This window comes from Fukomys damarensis, unplaced genomic scaffold (genome assembly GCF_012274545.1).
Source record: "Fukomys damarensis isolate Sample0158 unplaced genomic scaffold, DMR_v1.0_HiC HiC_scaffold_14, whole genome shotgun sequence".
Lineage (NCBI taxonomy): Eukaryota > Metazoa > Chordata > Mammalia > Rodentia > Bathyergidae > Fukomys > Fukomys damarensis.
Window position 1 is genome coordinate 79,761,760 of NW_022900926.1, and position 18,776 is coordinate 79,780,535.

The following is an 18,776-nucleotide window of genomic DNA, read 5'->3' on the forward strand; positions in this document are numbered from 1 at the left end:
AATATAATTACTATATTATGTAATATTTCTGGTTTTAATTTTTAAGACTCTTCGGGCCGGGGATTTAACTCAGTGATTCCACCGCCTGTCTTGCAAGCTCAAGGTCTTGAGTTTAATCCCCGGTACCAAAAAAAGTACTCTTCATTCATTTTTTTTCCATAATGGCTGTGTCATCTTACACTTTCAGAAGCGTACATCAGTTCCTTTGTCTCCACATCCTTGACAGCATTTGTTTTCTTTGGTTGTTTTGATAATGTCTTTATTAACAGATGTGAAGTGATACCTCATGGTGGTTTTAATTTGCATTTTTCTGATGAATAGTGATGTTGAGTATATTCTCATATTATCTTTGGCCATTCACCTTCTTTGGAATGATGTCTGTTCACATGGTTTGTTCTCTTTTAAATTGAATTATTTGAGGTGTTTGCTATTTGGTAGTATGACTTATGTTTTGGAAGCTCATCCCTAATAAGATATATAATTTGCAAGTATTATTTCTCCCCATTACCTAGGTCACCTTTTCAGTCTGCTCAATCTGTTGATTGTGATGTGTAGAAGCCTTTATGTTTTGTTTGGTATATCTCCACTTGTTTATTTTTGCTTTTTGGGCAGGGTATCAGATACAAAATATAACTGCCAAGACCAATGTCAGGAAGCTTTTGTACCTTTGTTTTCTTTTAATAATTTCGTGTTTTCGTATCTTACATGTAAGTCTTCAGTTTATTTCAAGTTAATTTTTATAGATGGTGGGCAACAAGGGTCCAGTTTCATTCTGTTGGATGTGCATATTCAGTTTTCTCAGTGCAACTTATTAAAGAGTGGCCTTTCCTTATGGTGTATTCTTCACATCCTTGTCACAGATGAATTAGCCAGATATGTGTGGATTGATTTCTGGACCCTGTACTCTTTTGTTCCATTGTTTTATGTGTCTATTTGTATGCCAGTGCTTTACTGGTTTGATTACTATAGCTTTGTAATATAATTTGAAATAGGAAATGTAAAGTTTCTAACTTTGTTCTTTCTGAAGATTGCTTTAGCTCTTCAGGGTCATTGTAGTTCTTTGTGAATTTCAGAACATTTTTCTATGTTAAAAAAACTCCACTCTCTTTTGATAGAGAGTACATTGATTCTATAGATTATTTTACATAGAGTGGACATTTCAACAACTCTTTCAGTTCATTAACATGAAGTATCTGATTGTTGTATCTGCTTCCGTTTCTTTTGTTAGTGTTGTACACTTTTCAGTACACAAACTTTTTTACTCCTTGGTTGAATTTATTTTTATTTTATTCTTGTCATGGTATTGTGAATGGGACTCCTTTGTTATTATTGTTGTTTTTATTCAAATAGCTCATTGTTAGTGTATAGAAAAATGCTATAGATTTTTGTATGTTGATTTTATAGCATGAAATTTTATTGCATTTGCTTATTCTAGCAAGTTTTTTGGGGAACATAATTTAGGTTTTTCTTGTTTTTTTAAATTGTGTGAGTACTTTAAAACTGACATTTTAGATGTATTGCAATTAAAATTTTGTGTTGTTTTTTACATGATTTCAGAAATGTTCAAGCTTACTTTTTCTTTGATTTTCAATTAGTATCATCTTTCTCTTTCTCAACATTGTTTTCCTAACCTTTCAGTCTATTATGTGATTATTGATTAATAAAGATACCTGTTGATATAACAGAACTCTGCTTTGAAGCATTTTATAAACAAAGACTATTTATGAATAACATCTGTATGTGCTTGTCCCTATTTTGACAAATTTTATGTTTACTTTTATTTGAAATGCTGTTGCTGTTTTCTTAGTCTTTTTATCCTCCTCCTTTTTTAGGCAGTATATATTGCACCCCTAAAAGCTCTAGTACGTGAAAGAATGGATGATTGGAAAGTTAGAATTGAAGAAAAACTTGGCAAAAAGTAAGTCCTACTTTTATTTAAAAGGATATGTTTTGAATAAAAGAACCAACAAATAAAAATTGCATAAAACTGTTGAAAGGAATTTTTAGTGATTTTTTTAGAATCTTTTATTGAAAGGCTTATAGCAACTATTAAATATTATTGACATACCCATTGTTTTAAGATAAAAAATAAAATTTCTTTACAAATTTAATATAAATCCTTTTATTTTTCAAGAAAAGTTTTTGCAGAGTAGTATTATTCCAAAAAAGGTTGTTTCTCTTTCTTTCATATTATTTAGAGTAAATTTCAGAACCACTTAAAAGGGATTTTGCATATAAATTATTTATTAAGAAATGAAAGTTCTTTGAAGATGATACACTTTATGTTGATATTTTTAATGTATTAAAAAAGCATCGCAGCTGGGCGTGGTGGTGCACGCCTGTAGTCCCAGCACTCGGGAGGCTGAGACAGGAGGATCACTGTGAGTTCGGGACCAACCTGGGCTACACAGTGAGTTCCAGGGCAGTCTGAACTACCTAGTGAGACCCTGTCTCCAAAAAAAAAAAAGCATCTCAGTTCTATTTTTATAGCAAAAACATGCAGGTAACCCAAATGTCCAATAGGAGAACACTGAGTAAATCATGCTACATTTACACAGTTTAAATTATTTTATAACCCTACAAAAGAATAAACTTTTCATGACCAATCTTCAAGTATAATGCAAAGAAAAAAGTTTTCAACTATCATATCTCTTTTAAAAATAAGAATGTGAATATCTAAATCTTAAATGAAAAAATAGATGGCTAGTGGGTACAAATGTTATGGAGACAATTCACTATATATTTGAACTATATGAAGAGATTAATAATTCAGTGTGGGGCTGGGGATTAAGCTCAGTGGTTCTGCCACCTGCCTCACAAGTACAAGCTCCTGAGTTTGATGCTCAGTACAAAATAAATAAATAAATAAATAAATAAATTCAGGGTAATATATACAATAATAAAAAATGAATAAAAATAAAAATAAAGAACTGCTTTGGGAACACTATACTTGTAGGAACCAATCTTGTCCACTTTTCTGTTTTCCAGGTCTTAACACAGATGTGGAAATTATTTAGTAATTGTTCAGCTAAATTTGGAGGTAGCCTTGAGATTTTCTTATGTAGTGTCTAACTCCTCAGCAGTTAGATTTTTGCTTTTTCTTCTTTCTCACCAAAAGACTGAGATGTACTCAGAAAGAGATAGTACCTATTTACTAATGTTTATCTTGGCAATAAACCATATATAATAAAATATGATTTATATTGCAATATGTTTGAATTGTCCCTTGTTATCTATGTAAAATTTCAATCTGAAAAAAAATTAAATTTATACATAATATTTGATTAATAATGTATGATTTCCTCCTTTTGTCTTAGTAAATTCATACTTTTCTTCAAAACTAATTCCCCCAAAATTTGTTCATTCCATTATGTGGATGATTTAAGTGTCATAAATCACCTAGGATTATAATCAGAGTTTGTATTATTTACATATTTGCATAAAAGTTAACAGTGTCAGGGATTTGAATTTATATATCCTTCATCTTATGGCTAGAAATTATAATTTTTGATTCATGTTAAAATTTTCAGAAATTAGAGAAATAATATCTTTAAGCGTTATTAAATTTTATTTTGAAAGAGATGCAGTTTTACTTTCCATATCTTGCATTATATGAAGGTAAATTCTATTTCCTTAGAGTTATTGAACTAACTGGGGATGTCACTCCTGATATGAAATCCATTGCCCAGGCTGACCTTATTGTCACCACACCAGAGAAATGGGATGGAGTCAGCAGAAGCTGGCAAAATAGGAATTATGTACAGCGAGTCACTATTCTCATCATAGATGAGATCCATCTACTTGGTGGGTACAACTATATCTAAATCATTTAGAAACTCCAGCTTTCTTATTATTAGTTTTAATTGACAGAAAATTGCATATGCTTCTGAGGTACAGTGTGATGTTTTGATCTATATATATACAAAGTGGAATGACTAAATTAATCACCGTATCTCTTACTTCATTACTTATCATTTTTATGGTGAGGGATTAAATATTCACCCAGCAATTTTGAAATATGCATTCTTTTTATCACCCTGCCCTGTAGTAAATCTCACAAATTTATCTCTCCTGACTAAAACATTTGGACTCTTCGGCCAGTATCCTTCTGTGTTCTCTCAGCTATGCTCTCAGCTTCTGGCAGCCACCATTCCACCCTTTAGCCCATCAGTTTGACTGTTTTGTTTCCGTATATATGTACCTGGCTTATTTCTCTTAATATTGTCTGTGTTTGTACATTGATTGTAAATAGCAGGGCTTCGTTCTTTTTATGGTTTATGCTATTTCATTTTCAGTGTTTCATGTTGATTTCTTCTTCTTGGCTATTGTGAATAATGCTGCAGTGAGTGTATGGGTACATATCTCTACAGCACACTGATTTCAGTTCTTTTGGATATAAACTCAGAAGTAGGATTGCTGAATCATAAAGTTGTCCTAGTTTTAGTTTTTTCAGGATTCTGTAAACTTGATTCATACCTTCAACAGCCAGCATGTGTTAAGTGATTAACATTAATTATTTTTCCTTCTTAGGGGAGGAAAGAGGTCCTGTTCTTGAGGTCATTGTATCTCGAACAAATTTCATCTCATCACACACAGAAAAGCCTGTTAGGATAGTTGGGCTCTCTACCGCATTAGCTAATGCCAGAGACCTTGCTGACTGGCTCAATATTAAGCAGGTAAGTGGAAGATTGACCAATCAGGCCTTTAGTAACATAGCTTAGGTGAACACATTAAGGAAGCGTCATAACGTTATAAACAAATAGAAAAACTGAAAATGCTTTCTTTCTCATATTTACTCTAGATGGGATTATTTAATTTCCGGCCGTCAGTACGCCCTGTACCACTGGAAGTTCACATTCAAGGCTTCCCAGGCCAACATTACTGTCCTCGTATGGCCAGTATGAACAAGCCTGCCTTTCAGGGTAAGCTTCAGATTCTTAGAATGAAATGCAGTAGAATTGTTATCAAATACATTGTAAAAATGGCTTGGTATCCTTTGAAAGGGTGATACTGGTCCAACTTTGACAAATACATAAAGCAATTTACCTCAACTGTTAAGGAATAAAAAATACAAATTAATTTACCTATCAAAAATTAGATTTCATAAATGATAATGTATGTGTAGTAGATTAAAGGTATGTTATTTTTAAAAGCAGTCAAATAATTTGAAATATTAATCCATGAAGGTGTTTTCTTAGGTAATTATTAGCTTACACAAATTTTAAAACTAATTTTTACCAGATTTTTACACAAATTTTATTACTTTTTTACAGTTCAGTTTTTGTGATTTTTTCTTTTCTAACAAATTAGTCAAGCAGAAAAGATTTAAGAATAACACTTCTGTTTTATTGAAACACATTTTATTTAGACACTATAGAGAATATTTATTGTATTGGTTAAAAATAGCCTCCAAAATAAATTCTCTAACGTGAACTGCTGTTGATTGTGAGTTGACAGTTGTGAGGTGACGTTTTAGCTGCTGTAATTAGCCTTATGACAGAAGCAAAGTATTGATTGTGAACTAGAGACCAATCTTGGCAGTTGAGATTATTTACACCTACACAGAAGCATTGTACAAAAATCACTAATGACCAATAAATCTGCTGTGAGCTGTTCAGCCACACCTGTTCTTATAGCAGCAAAAATACATTAAATGTTGAGGCCTACAAAAGAGACAGATCCATTCATGATTGTATGTACAAATAATGCCAGTATTTTAGTAGTATGTTTGTTTTAAACATTTCACCTCTAATATGGTTTACCAAAGATTTATCATTTTATCCTACAATGCTCCGATGAGTGGCGAAAAAGCAAGAAATAAGATAAATGTGTTTATTTTTTAAAATATATATTTTTTAAATTGCCTATATCTAGAATGACTGTTTGCATACCATTCATGGAAATGAAGCGTTTTGTGTTTTGTAAATCAGTAGTAAACTGAAATACTTTCACTTCTTAAGATATGATATCAGCACAGCTGCTATCCTCATAAACTATTTATTATGCCTCCAGTGATGACTCTATTTCTTTCAGTTTAGAAATATAATTTTATAAAAACTTTATTTCTCACTGTTAGAATATGACATAGTCAAGGTCATATCAACATTTCTAGTATAAATCCTATTTCTCACCCATAAAAATAAATCTAAAGCTCATACTTTAAACAAGAAATTACAGTGAAGCTGAAGGTTTTCATAGACAATTTTTAAGAATGTCGTATAAACATGAATATAAATTCTACCTGTGTCAGCAGCATTTTGGAGCAAAGGAACCTTATTTCCATTTAGCCCAAGTGACTTACTGACTTCTTAAGTAATTTTCTTATGTATTTGGTTTCCAATATTTCCTTCACTCTTATTACTCAGGCTTCATAGTGTTTGTCTCATCTTCTCTATGTTGATTACTTGTATTTCATTTCTCACATATACATTCTCTTCAGATCTCTTGTGTATTCTCTTACCTTCTCACTTGAAACCTCACATGGTTTTAGAAAATCAGAGAGGAAGTTTTCTTCTGATTTATCTCGTACCTTTTCATTGGTCCAGTCTCTACCAATTTTTTTCTTTTGCTGGTTATGCGGGGGGGGGGGTATTTATTTATTTATTTATTTATTTATTTTTGTATGTGTGATCTTTCTTGGACATTTTCCATCACCCTGCATGTCTTGACCGTACTCTTCAGATTCCAGGACCATTTGACTCTATAATATCACTCCTTAGACAAGCAGAAATGTCTCAAAACATAATGTGGGAATAGAAAGCTTAATTTAATTGTCCATGTGCAGTTCTTAATGGAAAATCTGAGCACTCAAGTTTCTCTTTCTTTGGCAGCTCAGAGTAGAGCTTATATCTAACGTAATTAAATCTTTCCTATCCCAGCACCTTACTCCCTACGTAGAACCAGCAACCTCTTCTTTTGTGTCATCCTTCCAATGTGCTGTCAGATCTGTGTAGTATCTGGAATAATACTAAATTTTATAACAAATTAAAAATTCACCCAAATAATTTACAGCATTAGTTTTCATGTACCCATTTGCTATCTTAATAAAATTCATATCCTGGTGTTAAGTGGCTTACCATTTCATTTTCCACAACTTTTAAACAGCAATTAGAAGTCATTCTCCAGCCAAACCTGTTTTGATATTTGTCTCATCAAGACGTCAAACTCGACTTACTGCTTTGGAATTAATAGCCTTTCTAGCTACTGAAGAAGATCCAAAGCAGTGGTTAAATATGGATGAAAGAGAGGTAAATAACATAATTTTTCTTCTTCTATGTGGCAAATTAGTTTATGTTGTATTACAATAGAATGTACACATTTAATTATGTGTAGTTTTATTCTGTGATAAAAATGTGAAACAACAACAAAATGTGAAACTACAAATTTGCAAAAAAGCAGACAAAAAGAAATATATAATACTGCTACCTTAACATTATTAATATTCTAATGTATTCCCTTCTAGCATTTTCCCACTAAATATTTAATTTATGAATCCACATTTAGGATTTTCCTTTTAGCATCATCACAACATGTATTTTATATTCAAACTAAGATTTTATAATTTTTGAGTGTTCATATCTTCATAGAGCTTGGTCAGTTTTATAAAATTAAAATTTTAAAGAATATTTAATCATTATTAAAAAATTTTAAAATACTATTCCATAGTATTTTTCCTGTAATTATAATCACCTATCTTTAATGTAGATTTTTTTCTCTTTTAGAATTATTTCTTCTGTATGGAGTTCTAAAATTAAAATTAACAGAGCCAATAATGAGAACATTATTAGGGCTTTTTATAAGGACTGCTAATTCCTTTCAAAAAAGCGTGTACTAATTGATGTTCACATCATCATCAATGTATGAATTACCAGCAGTATGTGAGAGTAATAATTGTCCCCATTACAAATTGTAATTTGTTGATATTGATAAAATGTTGTCTTTAGTGTATGCTTTGTCTTTTATTAGTTTTTCATACATTGTTCACTAGTTTTCGATTTTCTTTGTTGTCTGGTTCTTTGATCTTTCATTTAGTTCAATTCATTTATTGTGCAGATTTGTGTGACAGTCAAGCTAAGTTTAAAACACACATATATATAAAAGTTCACTTTTATATGAATTAGTATACATATGTTAATATCTACTCTATTGTGTAATGTATTATTTATTTTTTATCATGATCTTTTAACAATAGAACATTTTGCATTTTATATGATACAACCTGGTGTGTCTTGTTTTCTCTAATATTTCTAAATGCAGATATTCCTTTCCTATTCTTTAGATTTAATATACAGTGATTTTCTTGTCTTTCAGTTTAAAAAATATTTTCCTATATAGAATTATGATGAAAACAGATGATATCAGTAACCTAATTCTTACACTGTCATCTCTTTCCCTTTCCTCTTGCATGTCCTCCCATTCTGTCTGAAGAACAGTTATTCAACATCAGTAAAAAAAATATTCCACACCCACTAGCATCTAGACTTGATGGTTTGCATATTTCTCCCTTTCTACTTCTTGTGATTCATTTAGGGTTAATAGGTCTGTTGGATAGTATTGTGTCTGTTCCATTAGTATATAACAGTTAACTGAGATTTCAGAATATTTTCCTTAATTCCACAGATGACTTTATTCACTAGCAAACCCAAATATTAGCTTAATATAAAGGATATCAAATGACTACTTGAGGTAAAATGAGAACTATTATTTTTTTCAAAATTTTATTATTTTATTAATGTAACTTGTATATGTTTATCAAATATTTATTCACGTTAATAATTTAAGGTCATATTTTCATCAAAAATTTTTTTGTCCTGTGTTATGTTTGATCAACCTGTTATATCTAAACTAGTGTCACAGGAGACAAACGCCAAAAAACATATAGATAAGATATCAGTGACTTAGTTCATGTGCAGCATTAATCTAGATTTAATTTAGTTCTCCCTGTTTTTGCCCTAAAAGTGTTCCAAATGGAGTATGCTCTTTGAAGTCCAGGTAAAAGCCCATACCTACTGAACACATTTTGAGATGTTTGCTCAGAGTATATAGGCACTATAGGTTTAGCACGTATATCACTCACATTAACTTCAAATGTGAACCTCATGTGTTCCTCCCTATTATAGTAGTTTTTGTATTTTTATTAATTTTAATGACATGGGACCTAAAGTACTGTGTGTAAATTGACCATACTTCTTAGAAGTAGAATTACTTCTCTGTATGTTTTTATCAGTACAAAACTTATCACCATATAACTTATTTGCGCAGATTTTGAAGGGTTTTCACTGTTATAAGGAAGACAGAAATTATACCACTTCCAGATATTTTGTTTTACCTACTCCATCTCAAGAATGAGGCAGTCTATAATTTGTTTTATTACTGCCTCTAAAAGCAGTCATTTTAAAATAAAAATTTCAGTTTTTAATATATTTCTGTATAAATTCATTGTGGTTATCTATACCACCTATAATGCAGATGTTTCAGCTTTTGAACCACTAAATAGTTGACTTGAAATAGACTTTTTATTCTCTTAATATGTCTATAGGTTACTTCCCATAATACTCTGGGCTGGAATCGCAGTGACTTTTCCTGTTGCTGGTCGTTATGCAGTGTTAGGTTGGCATTCTGTGGCAGGACTTGGGAAACTGGGAAGAAATCAAGTATTGACAACTTGAGCTTTTGAAAGAAGCTGTAGTTATCCTGGCAGCAGTGTATCATTAGTGTAAGCATTAGTGTATCAGTGTATCTGATGCGCAGAGCAGCATCCAGATCGTTTTGCAATTGGATAGCCTTAAGTCAGAAATTCTTTCTAGATATTTAGGGCAACGGGAAAGAGAAAAAAGTCAATCAGAAGAGCATGAATAGAGAATAAGACTGAAATGAATATATTGATGAAAAATCTTGGCTGCAGGCATAATTCATTCCAGAAACATGCTTGTAATGCAAAGCACTTGTATATCAAAGCAAATTTCCCCTTAAGAAATAATAAACTCAGATGATTTGTTCCACATCCCAAAAACATTCATATAAAATTATTTTGATACTGTAACATAATACAAATAATAAAATACAAAATATAAAGAAAAATAAATTAAGCTGCACTTACCTTTGAAAACCCCCATGGCTACTGTGAGGGAAACGAGAGAGGAAGGTTATTGTTTAGGATAACTTTCACTATCACTAGTGGAATTACTGCTATCTCTTGGCTCAGAGGAATATTTTTTCTTTTTGTGCAGCTTTAACAAGGAACCTATCCAGTGACGCTTGTTTTTGTCTCTTTTTGAGGATTTCGCTAGAATGTTACATTACGCTCTTGCTAAGCATATTCATCACTTATGCTGCTACAGCCTTTTCCAGGTGGTGCTTTTCTACAAAATTTTGCATTGTTTCCCACTTTTTACACGTTTTCCTAATCTCACTTGAAGAGATACCTCTACCTTTTTCTCCTCCCCTTGTCCTTTGCAGATGAGGTCTTCGTAAACTCTTACTGTTGGGAGATCCTACAGCAATAGAGAAGAACCATTGGCTCAGTTGTGAACATGTGACATTTGATATCACATATTACTCATTTTGCAAGACATTGCTTGTTCATCAAGTTAAAATTTATTAGAAGCATTTAGTCATCTTGTGAAATTCTCACAGAACAAGTTACTGACAATCCAAGGTTTTATTGTACTCTATTTTATTTCTTAGAAAATGGCAAAAAGAATGATTCATGTATCTTCTTAATCAAGTATTTTTCTAAAGCATTAGCAAGCACCAAGACACTTTTCATTGGTTGTTGATGCAAAATCATTTGCATCAAGAAAACCCAAAAGTAATAAATACCCTTCTATATTTGCCATTAGGAAGCCTTCTTGCTGTGGTTTCAGAAGTTCATGGATATGTGATATCATATCACTTAGATTCTCACTTTGAAGCTACTACTTCTGTCATTAACCTCAAACTGTTTCCGGGTCTTTATGTCATTCGCTCAAGCTTCAAGTGAAAACAGGAAGATCCAAACACCTGAGTATCTTTCTTTGATTTCTGCTATAGAAAATGATATACAAAAATGGCTAGCCACAAGCAGAAAAGTCCTTTCACTGATCAATTTATTCATTTACTCATATAGTAATTTTTCCATAACACTTTAATAAAAAAAAAGTTTCCTTGTAACAGTGCAAATTCTTCTTATAACCCAGATCCACTCATCTGTCCCTAGGTGGAGACAACTCTAAAAACTTTCTCATTGATTCTATTAAGCACTTAGTCCTGTGTCTCTTGTTTTTGGTAGTCTGGCTCTTTCACTGTCCCATCTCAGTAACCTATAGCCAATTCAGTAGTTAGACTAGAGTTTCAGCTTGGTTGGCTTTGGGGTCCACCTAAGGGTTTGATGGACCACACCTGTAGGTATAATGGGTGGGCCATAGATGGATAGCCTTGGTGTCTGTGTCTGTTCTTTGATCCCCTCCACTATACCACTGTTTCTCTGCTCTGCATTCCTGCTGCCATGAACTAAGGAACTTTGCTCCCTCATGCCCTTTCACCATGATGTTTCTGTCTTGGAGCCTGCCAAGCATGTACTAAATCTCCTGAAATTATGAGCTGAATAAAACTTTTCTTCCTTTAAGTTGTCGGTGTTGGGTACTGTGTCTCAGTGAAAGTTTTAGTCTGACCATATTTTATCTGTTTTTCTAAAAGCATGAACTCCTCAATTGCCCATGTGTCTGTTTCAGCAAATTGTTATTTCCATGAAATTATTAATCTCTAGATATTAACATTGCAAATTAGTGAAGGTGGAGTTATAGGGAAGGGAAAGAAAATTTTGCAGATATGATATCAAAAGATATCCACACGTCTTGACCGCTATATTCTTGGATTGTTTATTCTGGTGGTGAGAGAAAGAATCTGATCATTCAGAACATATACCTCATCCTCCAGGATGGCACCTCAACCTTTTTCAAGGTACAGTCTCTCAGCTACCATCGACTGATGATGAAACACATAGTAAGACCACTACATCCTGTGGCATATTTTCTATTGATGGAATAAATTTCTTTGTCAGCAGCATTAATTGTACAGCATATCATGATGGTATGTAAGGGATTTAATAAATCTTCCTTGAGGCAGTAGGTAGTAGGAAAAAAGCCAAAATCTGAAATATTCTTTCAGAGATGAATAAATACCCCTTCGTGACAGAAAGTGTCCATTATAATCTTCTCACCATCAAGTAACTCTCTGATTCTATGAATAAGGTACTTTATAATGAGCCAAGGTTTTATACTCAGCAGTAACAGTAGGTGTGTCTTCTTGAGAAAAGAAGATTTGTGTTTGAGCACTAGACAGTTGTTATCTCTTTTACCATGACCCCATAGTGCATGTGCCCATTGCATAAAACACTACAACCTAGGAAGGATGTTGCCTGATATCCTCACAAATGGTCATATTTTGTGTACAAGATCGACAGCGTTTTCTACAATGCTGTTTATCCATATAAAACTTCAAACTTTCTTGATACTCATGGCAAGCTCCTTACTTTCTGGCTCATCTAGCAACAGGCAAAGTGTGAGTCATCAACTTGCATCTTGTCTACTTTACAGTACATAGCAGTGAAATACCGAGTCTGTGATCAGCAGCTTCAGTTGTAAGGTCCTCATGTATCATATAGTCATACAGTCCTCTTGTGCTTTTTCCTTTCCCAAAATATCCATAAAAATAAGTCTTCTCAAATAAATAAAAAAGAGATGAACAGGGAAATGTTACAGCTGACACCACAAAATTCAAAATATTAGAGATTATTATGAACAGCTATGCCACTAAATTTGATAATCTAGAAGAAATGGGCAAAGTCCTATACACATACACTTTACCAAGATAAAACCATTAAGAAATGAAAAACCTGAAGAGACTTTTGAAAAGCTCAGGACTAAATGTCGTCACTGATGAATTCTATCCAATATTTAAAGAGGCGCTACTATGAATTATTCTAAAAAGTAAAATTCCTCCAAACAGATATTTCACAAAAGAAATGACATGAGAAAATGCTCAACATCACTAATCATCAAAGATATTCAAATCAAAACCACAATGAAATGTAACCTCAATGCAATGACAATTGGCAAATATCAAAAAAACTAAATATAACAAGTCCTGCAGGGATATGGAGAAAATGGAACCCTTAACACACTGTTGATGGGACATAAATTACTATAACTAGTAGGGAAAACAGTAGGAAGATTCCTCAGAAAATTAAATATAGTACTACCATATGGTCTATATATGTCTATGAAATAAAATTAGAATGTTGAAGAGACACCCACACTCCTGTGTACACTGCAGCATTATTCACAATAGCCAGGAGACAGCCTAAGTGTCTCAACTGAGGACTGGATGAAGATACTGAGTGGAATCCTGTCCTTTGTGACATTGTGGGTAGAACTGGAGATCATTGTAAGTCAGGCACAGAAAGATAAGTAGTACATAATCTCACTCATACTTGATCTCATAGGAGTTGAGAGTAGAATGTTGACTGAAGGTATAGGGAATGATTGTGCATTGGTACCGTGAAATAATTAGGTAGGCAGAAGCAGTTCTGCGGTACTTTTACATAGGACAGTGATCGTAAATAAAACATTTATGTAAAATGCATTTCAAAAGCCAAAAGAAAGCATTTTGAGAGTTTTCACTACAAAGAAATGGCAGATGTTTAAGAAGTATGTTTGTTTTAACTATTACTCTTCATACACATATTGAACATTACATGGTACCTATTAATGTATAATATATGTTTCTGTGTATCGATTACATTTTTTAAAATAATGTAAAACAAAAAATAAAATGAGTGATTTTATATACACTCTAGAGAATGAATGAATAAATAGCAGTTCTCTAACTGAAACCAATAGGCAGCATATACTAGAATTTATATTTATTTACATAATATACATTTATTATTTTCTTGGGCTCACCAGCATTGTATTAGCCAATTGACCCAGTTCTCAAAGAACTTAAAAGACAACTTTTAAAATGTAATTTTATATTTCAATTATTTATATATATGTGATTATTCAAGTAAAATAATAGCAGATTGTGAAAATATGAAAGAAACCAATACAAATAAAATAGAATAGGAGAATGGAGATTAAATAGAATGATCAAGAAAGAGTTCTTTATGGAGATAATGAAAACTGAGAACCAAAGGATGAGAGACAGGGCATACCAAAAAAGTAGGTAACAGCTTTTAGGCCAGCAGAGCAGCATGTTAAAGGAACAGAAAATTCTGTTCAGCTGCATTGGAAAAGGCTAGCAAGATGATGGTGCAGCTGAGATAGGTAGAAACCACTAATTTGCAAGTTTTTAGGTCCTTGGTTTAGGGGCTTGAAATTTATTCCAAAGTGGTCATTTACACAACTTTTTAGCAGATGTTTGTTGACCTCATTCTGTGTATCTAGTTAAGTTCCCGCCCTTCTGGAATACACATTCTAATGGGAGCGATAGATAACAAACACATATCAAAAACTTGATTCTTATGGAAAAATAAACAAGGTAATGGAAATAGGGAGTGCTAAGGAATGTTGCATATTAACAAAGGTGGGAAGGTCTTGCTGAGGAGATGTCCTCTGACCAAAAGATCAAAAGAAACTGGGAGCAGCATATCTAAGGAAGTATTCAGTGACATTAAAAGACTTTAAGCTAGGCAAGTTCTGTAATCTGATTTGTATTGTATGATCATGTTGTTACTTAGTGGAAAATAGATTAAAGTGTGGACTTAATGATGATGGTGACATGAGAGATGGATAGGTTGGTGGGACACTTTTCTGATAGATGAAGAATGGAAGCTGAGGAAAAGAAGGGAAACCAGAATGTCTTCTGTGTTATTAACTCAAACAACTAGGTCATTGGTGGCGAATGTACTGCACACATGCTACAGAAGGCTTTTTTTTATCATTGAAAGCTCTAAAAGGTTTGCCGTCACTAAAGTAGGTAAATAGCGGTGCTTTTTATTGAAATGGGGAAATGTAAGAATGAAAGGATGGTGTGGGAACAGATTTGAGCTCAAGACTTTCAAGTGGATATATTTCATAGCAGTTAGGTGGAAAAAGTTGTCCAAACCCAGAGTCGTCCAAACAAGGCCTTTAAACCCCTAGACCCTCATGCAGAGAGTAAACAGAAAAACAGCCTCAGGGAATTCTCATTTTGAGGTAGAAATAAGGGTGAGGAACAGTAATGGAAGCAAACACAAAGCTCTTCTAGAATCTTCTTATCTAATACTAAACTTTAGCGCCCAGCAAGTATGGTCTGTCAGCTTCAACAGGTATTCCACAGTTTAGCCCCACATGAAAGGTGACTCATATTAGGTTCTGGATAGCTGCCAACCAGCGCTAAAAGATGAAAGAGCAGAGGGAGGGTCTTTTCATCTGAGGGAGTTTACTGGTTGAAAACTCAACACTGCTCATATTTCATCTCACACCTTCAATGAAATTAGCAAAATGCTGGCTGAAGATTAAACTTTATTCTTTAGTATGGCACAGCTCCTCTGTGTGTCTTGCCAATTAGCAGTCTGGCTGCTTTTCTTTTTGCACATTCTTAAAAAAGGTCTAGGTAGCTAAAATAAAAATACAACAAAGAACTAGCTATGCATTTTTGTCATTACAAGGGAAAAATAGATTATAGTTCTGCAAGGCTTTTGACATAAAGAACCTGGAACAAAAGATTTTAAATTGTACCTTAAAGTCTACACCAGCATCAGATAGGTGGGGGCAGAAACTGGAAAGGGAATAACTTTCTGATTGGAGCAAGACAGATAAGGAATCAAAATGGAAGCAATTTGAAAGCCAGGAGTATGGGAGATAAAATTTGGAACAATGGTGTAGTTACCTCTTAATTCCACTGAACTGGCTCAAAGGCTTTCTGAATGACAGAGAACATTATTATTGATGGAATTTGTAAATTATAACTTTACACACTGCTTCAAGAAGACTTGATATACATAGAGTACTTTATAGTTCATTAAATTATAATTTAAATTTTTTCTTCTTTAAATTATCACATGTAATAATAAATTCTTGAAGGATAGTTTTTGGTATCCCAATTTAACAGATGCGGAAACTAAAGCAGAACTAGGTGATTTTCTCAAAATAGCCCAAAGCAAGTGGCAGCTTGGAAACTCAAAACCAGAATAGCTAACTCAGAGCCTGTGTCTTTTTACTTTACCATATAGTAACTGGGAACGTTGATAACATACTGGCTAGAGAAGGCGTAAAATCAAGGTGGGGTGGTCAGAATTTGATGAGGATGAAAATGCATTAAAGAAAAATCAATAACTAAAATGTCACACAGGAACAACCAATATGAGCTGTGTCATTCTCAATCATGAGGAAATTGAAAGAGGTAATATTTTATTTAGAAAAGAATTTTAGATATGCTTTATTTTTAGGCAGTGCACAAATAAATAAGGTCACAAATCATCTGCATGGACTTCTGATAATTACCCATTATTTCAAGTCTTGTCTGTTTTCTACATATAGTCTAAATAATGAGGTCTACCCTTAAACCTAGTGAATAATATCATTACTTTACTAAATAGCTTTTTGAGGGACTCTCATCCTTGCCTTCATGTACTCCTTAAAGGGTGGTGTTGTGATTGGGAGTATGCTCTGGAACCAAGCTTCTTGGGTTTATGCTGACTGCCTGTTACAAGCTGTGTGATGTGGCAGGCTTTTTATTTAACCCCCTGAGCTTCATATTTTTATCTGTAAAAGAAATAATAATCCTCCCAAGAATGTTGTGAGCATTAAATGTATTAAAACATTTAAGATCTTAAAGCATAGTTAAAAATTTAATAAAAACTAACTCTTACAGGTTATGTAAGAGTATTTTGAAAGAATTAATTTGGAGCACTTTGAGTTAAAGTTGCTTAACTGATAAAGCATACAAAATTTCTGTAAGTCTGAAAATTTCTGAATCTGAAATACTTCTAGTCTCGAACATTTCAGATAAGGGATACTTAGATAAGAGATGCTCATAATATTACTATTATGGTACAGAGACATTGATTAATACTTTATAGACATATTCTTGTCACTGAAAGCTATATGATAAATCTTACTTGCTCTTACATTCGTACCCTATTTCTTGTTATCTTTTGCAAATTTATGTTGAAGTTTATAATCATACTGCTTTAGAAAATTAACTATAATACTCCTTTTTAAATCAGCTTTATCTGCATAAAATTGTTCAGTGTATGAAAATGCACCCAAGGATGTTTTGGAATCTATACATTTGCAAAGTGGAAATACGTATAAAAGTTATATTCAAAAATAAATATGAAATGTTTACTCTAGGATTTTCTACCAACTGCATACTGAGTTAAATTGGAAGCATAAGAAAAAAGCTGTTTAATATCTTACTCTATGGCCCATTTTAATATTGCCATCTTAGAAAATAGCCAAACTGAAATGCAAACATTGAAAATGGTATTGAGTTTATTTGGAATACATAGTAAAGATTTGTCTGTTGTTTAGTACCACTGGTTGGTTTGTTTGTTTGTTTATTTATTTTTGGTACCTAGGATCAAACTCAGGTCCTTCTGCTTGTGAGACAGGCAGTGGCACCACGGAACTAAATTCCCAACCCTTGTCTGTTGTTTAGAGTCTTTATATATTTAATTACATCTTATTTGCATACTTATTTAACATTTATGTTACATATAAAGTAGTATTGTGGATTAAACTCAGAGCCTCACACATGCTAGGCAAGTGGTTTATCACTGAGCTACATCCCCTGCCCAATTTATATTTATATTTAATTAACTTTATTTCTTGAATCTTTTACTGTTAGCAAATCAATAGAATATTCTAAAGTGTTTCTTTCATTGTTATCTTTCCCTTCATTCCATGGGGTTTGTCATGCAGAATTGTATTATTTGATAATCATAAAGAAATATTTATAATTTCACCTAACATCTGTACCAGATGTGACATATTTAATTATTTGTATCTGAAAAAAGCCTTTGTAACCTCCACAATTCTTGTATATAGTGAATCCTTTATTGAGAATTTTAAACGATTGATAAGCATTATTCAGTGGCATATGGTCTGAGTCTGACATGCTTTGAAAAAAGTACAGAATTCTGATAATGAGGATTCTGTGAAAATGGGAAAACCAGCACAACAGATATGCTTTGAGAAAGTATGGGTTTTACCATCTTGAAACAATATATCACACTCAAAGGAACAGAATTGGGCTGCACAATCTGTTAGCTCATTCTTGTCCAATCTGGTCTCCTCCTTTCTTTTGGAGCCAGCATTGTCATCAACTTACTGAATTATATTCTGACTGGAATGTATTTCAGGCACAGAGTAATGTATCTACTTAAATGGAATCCTATCTTTTTACAAAAGCTTTTTCATATAATAAATTTAAAATATAAAAAAAATTCTATTAAGTCAAAGTAAATGGTTCAACAGTTTACATATGTGCCTTCTCCCTCACCACCAACCCCCAAAAAAGCACTACTTCGAAGCATATAGATCTGTTTTTCTTTTATGTACACTGTTGAATAATATTTTGGCTTTAACATTCAAGTAGGCATACATATTTCAAATGCTGTTTTTTTGGGGGAGAAATACCTATATATTACAACAAATATTTGTTGAAAACAAATGAACTGCAAAATTCAAGTGAAGTGTTTCCATTATTGTGATTATTTTTAATTTTGCAACAGTTAAGAATTAAGCATCACTAGCCTATTGCATCCGTTTGATACAATAAATCAATGTCTCATATCCATCGAATAGTAC

General features: G+C 32.8%; 1 protein-coding gene across 4 annotated transcripts in view; it reads left to right on the forward strand.

Annotated features, from left to right (window-relative positions):
• Ascc3 (activating signal cointegrator 1 complex subunit 3) overlaps positions 1 to 18,776 on the forward strand; it is a 295,426-nt gene that overhangs the window by 187,432 nt on the left and 89,218 nt on the right. For all 4 annotated transcript variants that reach the window (XM_010607172.2, XM_010607175.2, XM_010607174.3 and 1 more), the window contains 5 exons: positions 1,833 to 1,918; positions 3,638 to 3,804; positions 4,531 to 4,676; positions 4,802 to 4,922; positions 7,105 to 7,247. In XM_010607172.2, coding sequence (XP_010605474.1) covers positions 1,833 to 1,918; positions 3,638 to 3,804; positions 4,531 to 4,676; positions 4,802 to 4,922; positions 7,105 to 7,247 — 663 coding nt within the window. The remainder of the gene's footprint in view (positions 1 to 1,832; positions 1,919 to 3,637; positions 3,805 to 4,530; positions 4,677 to 4,801; positions 4,923 to 7,104; positions 7,248 to 18,776) is intronic.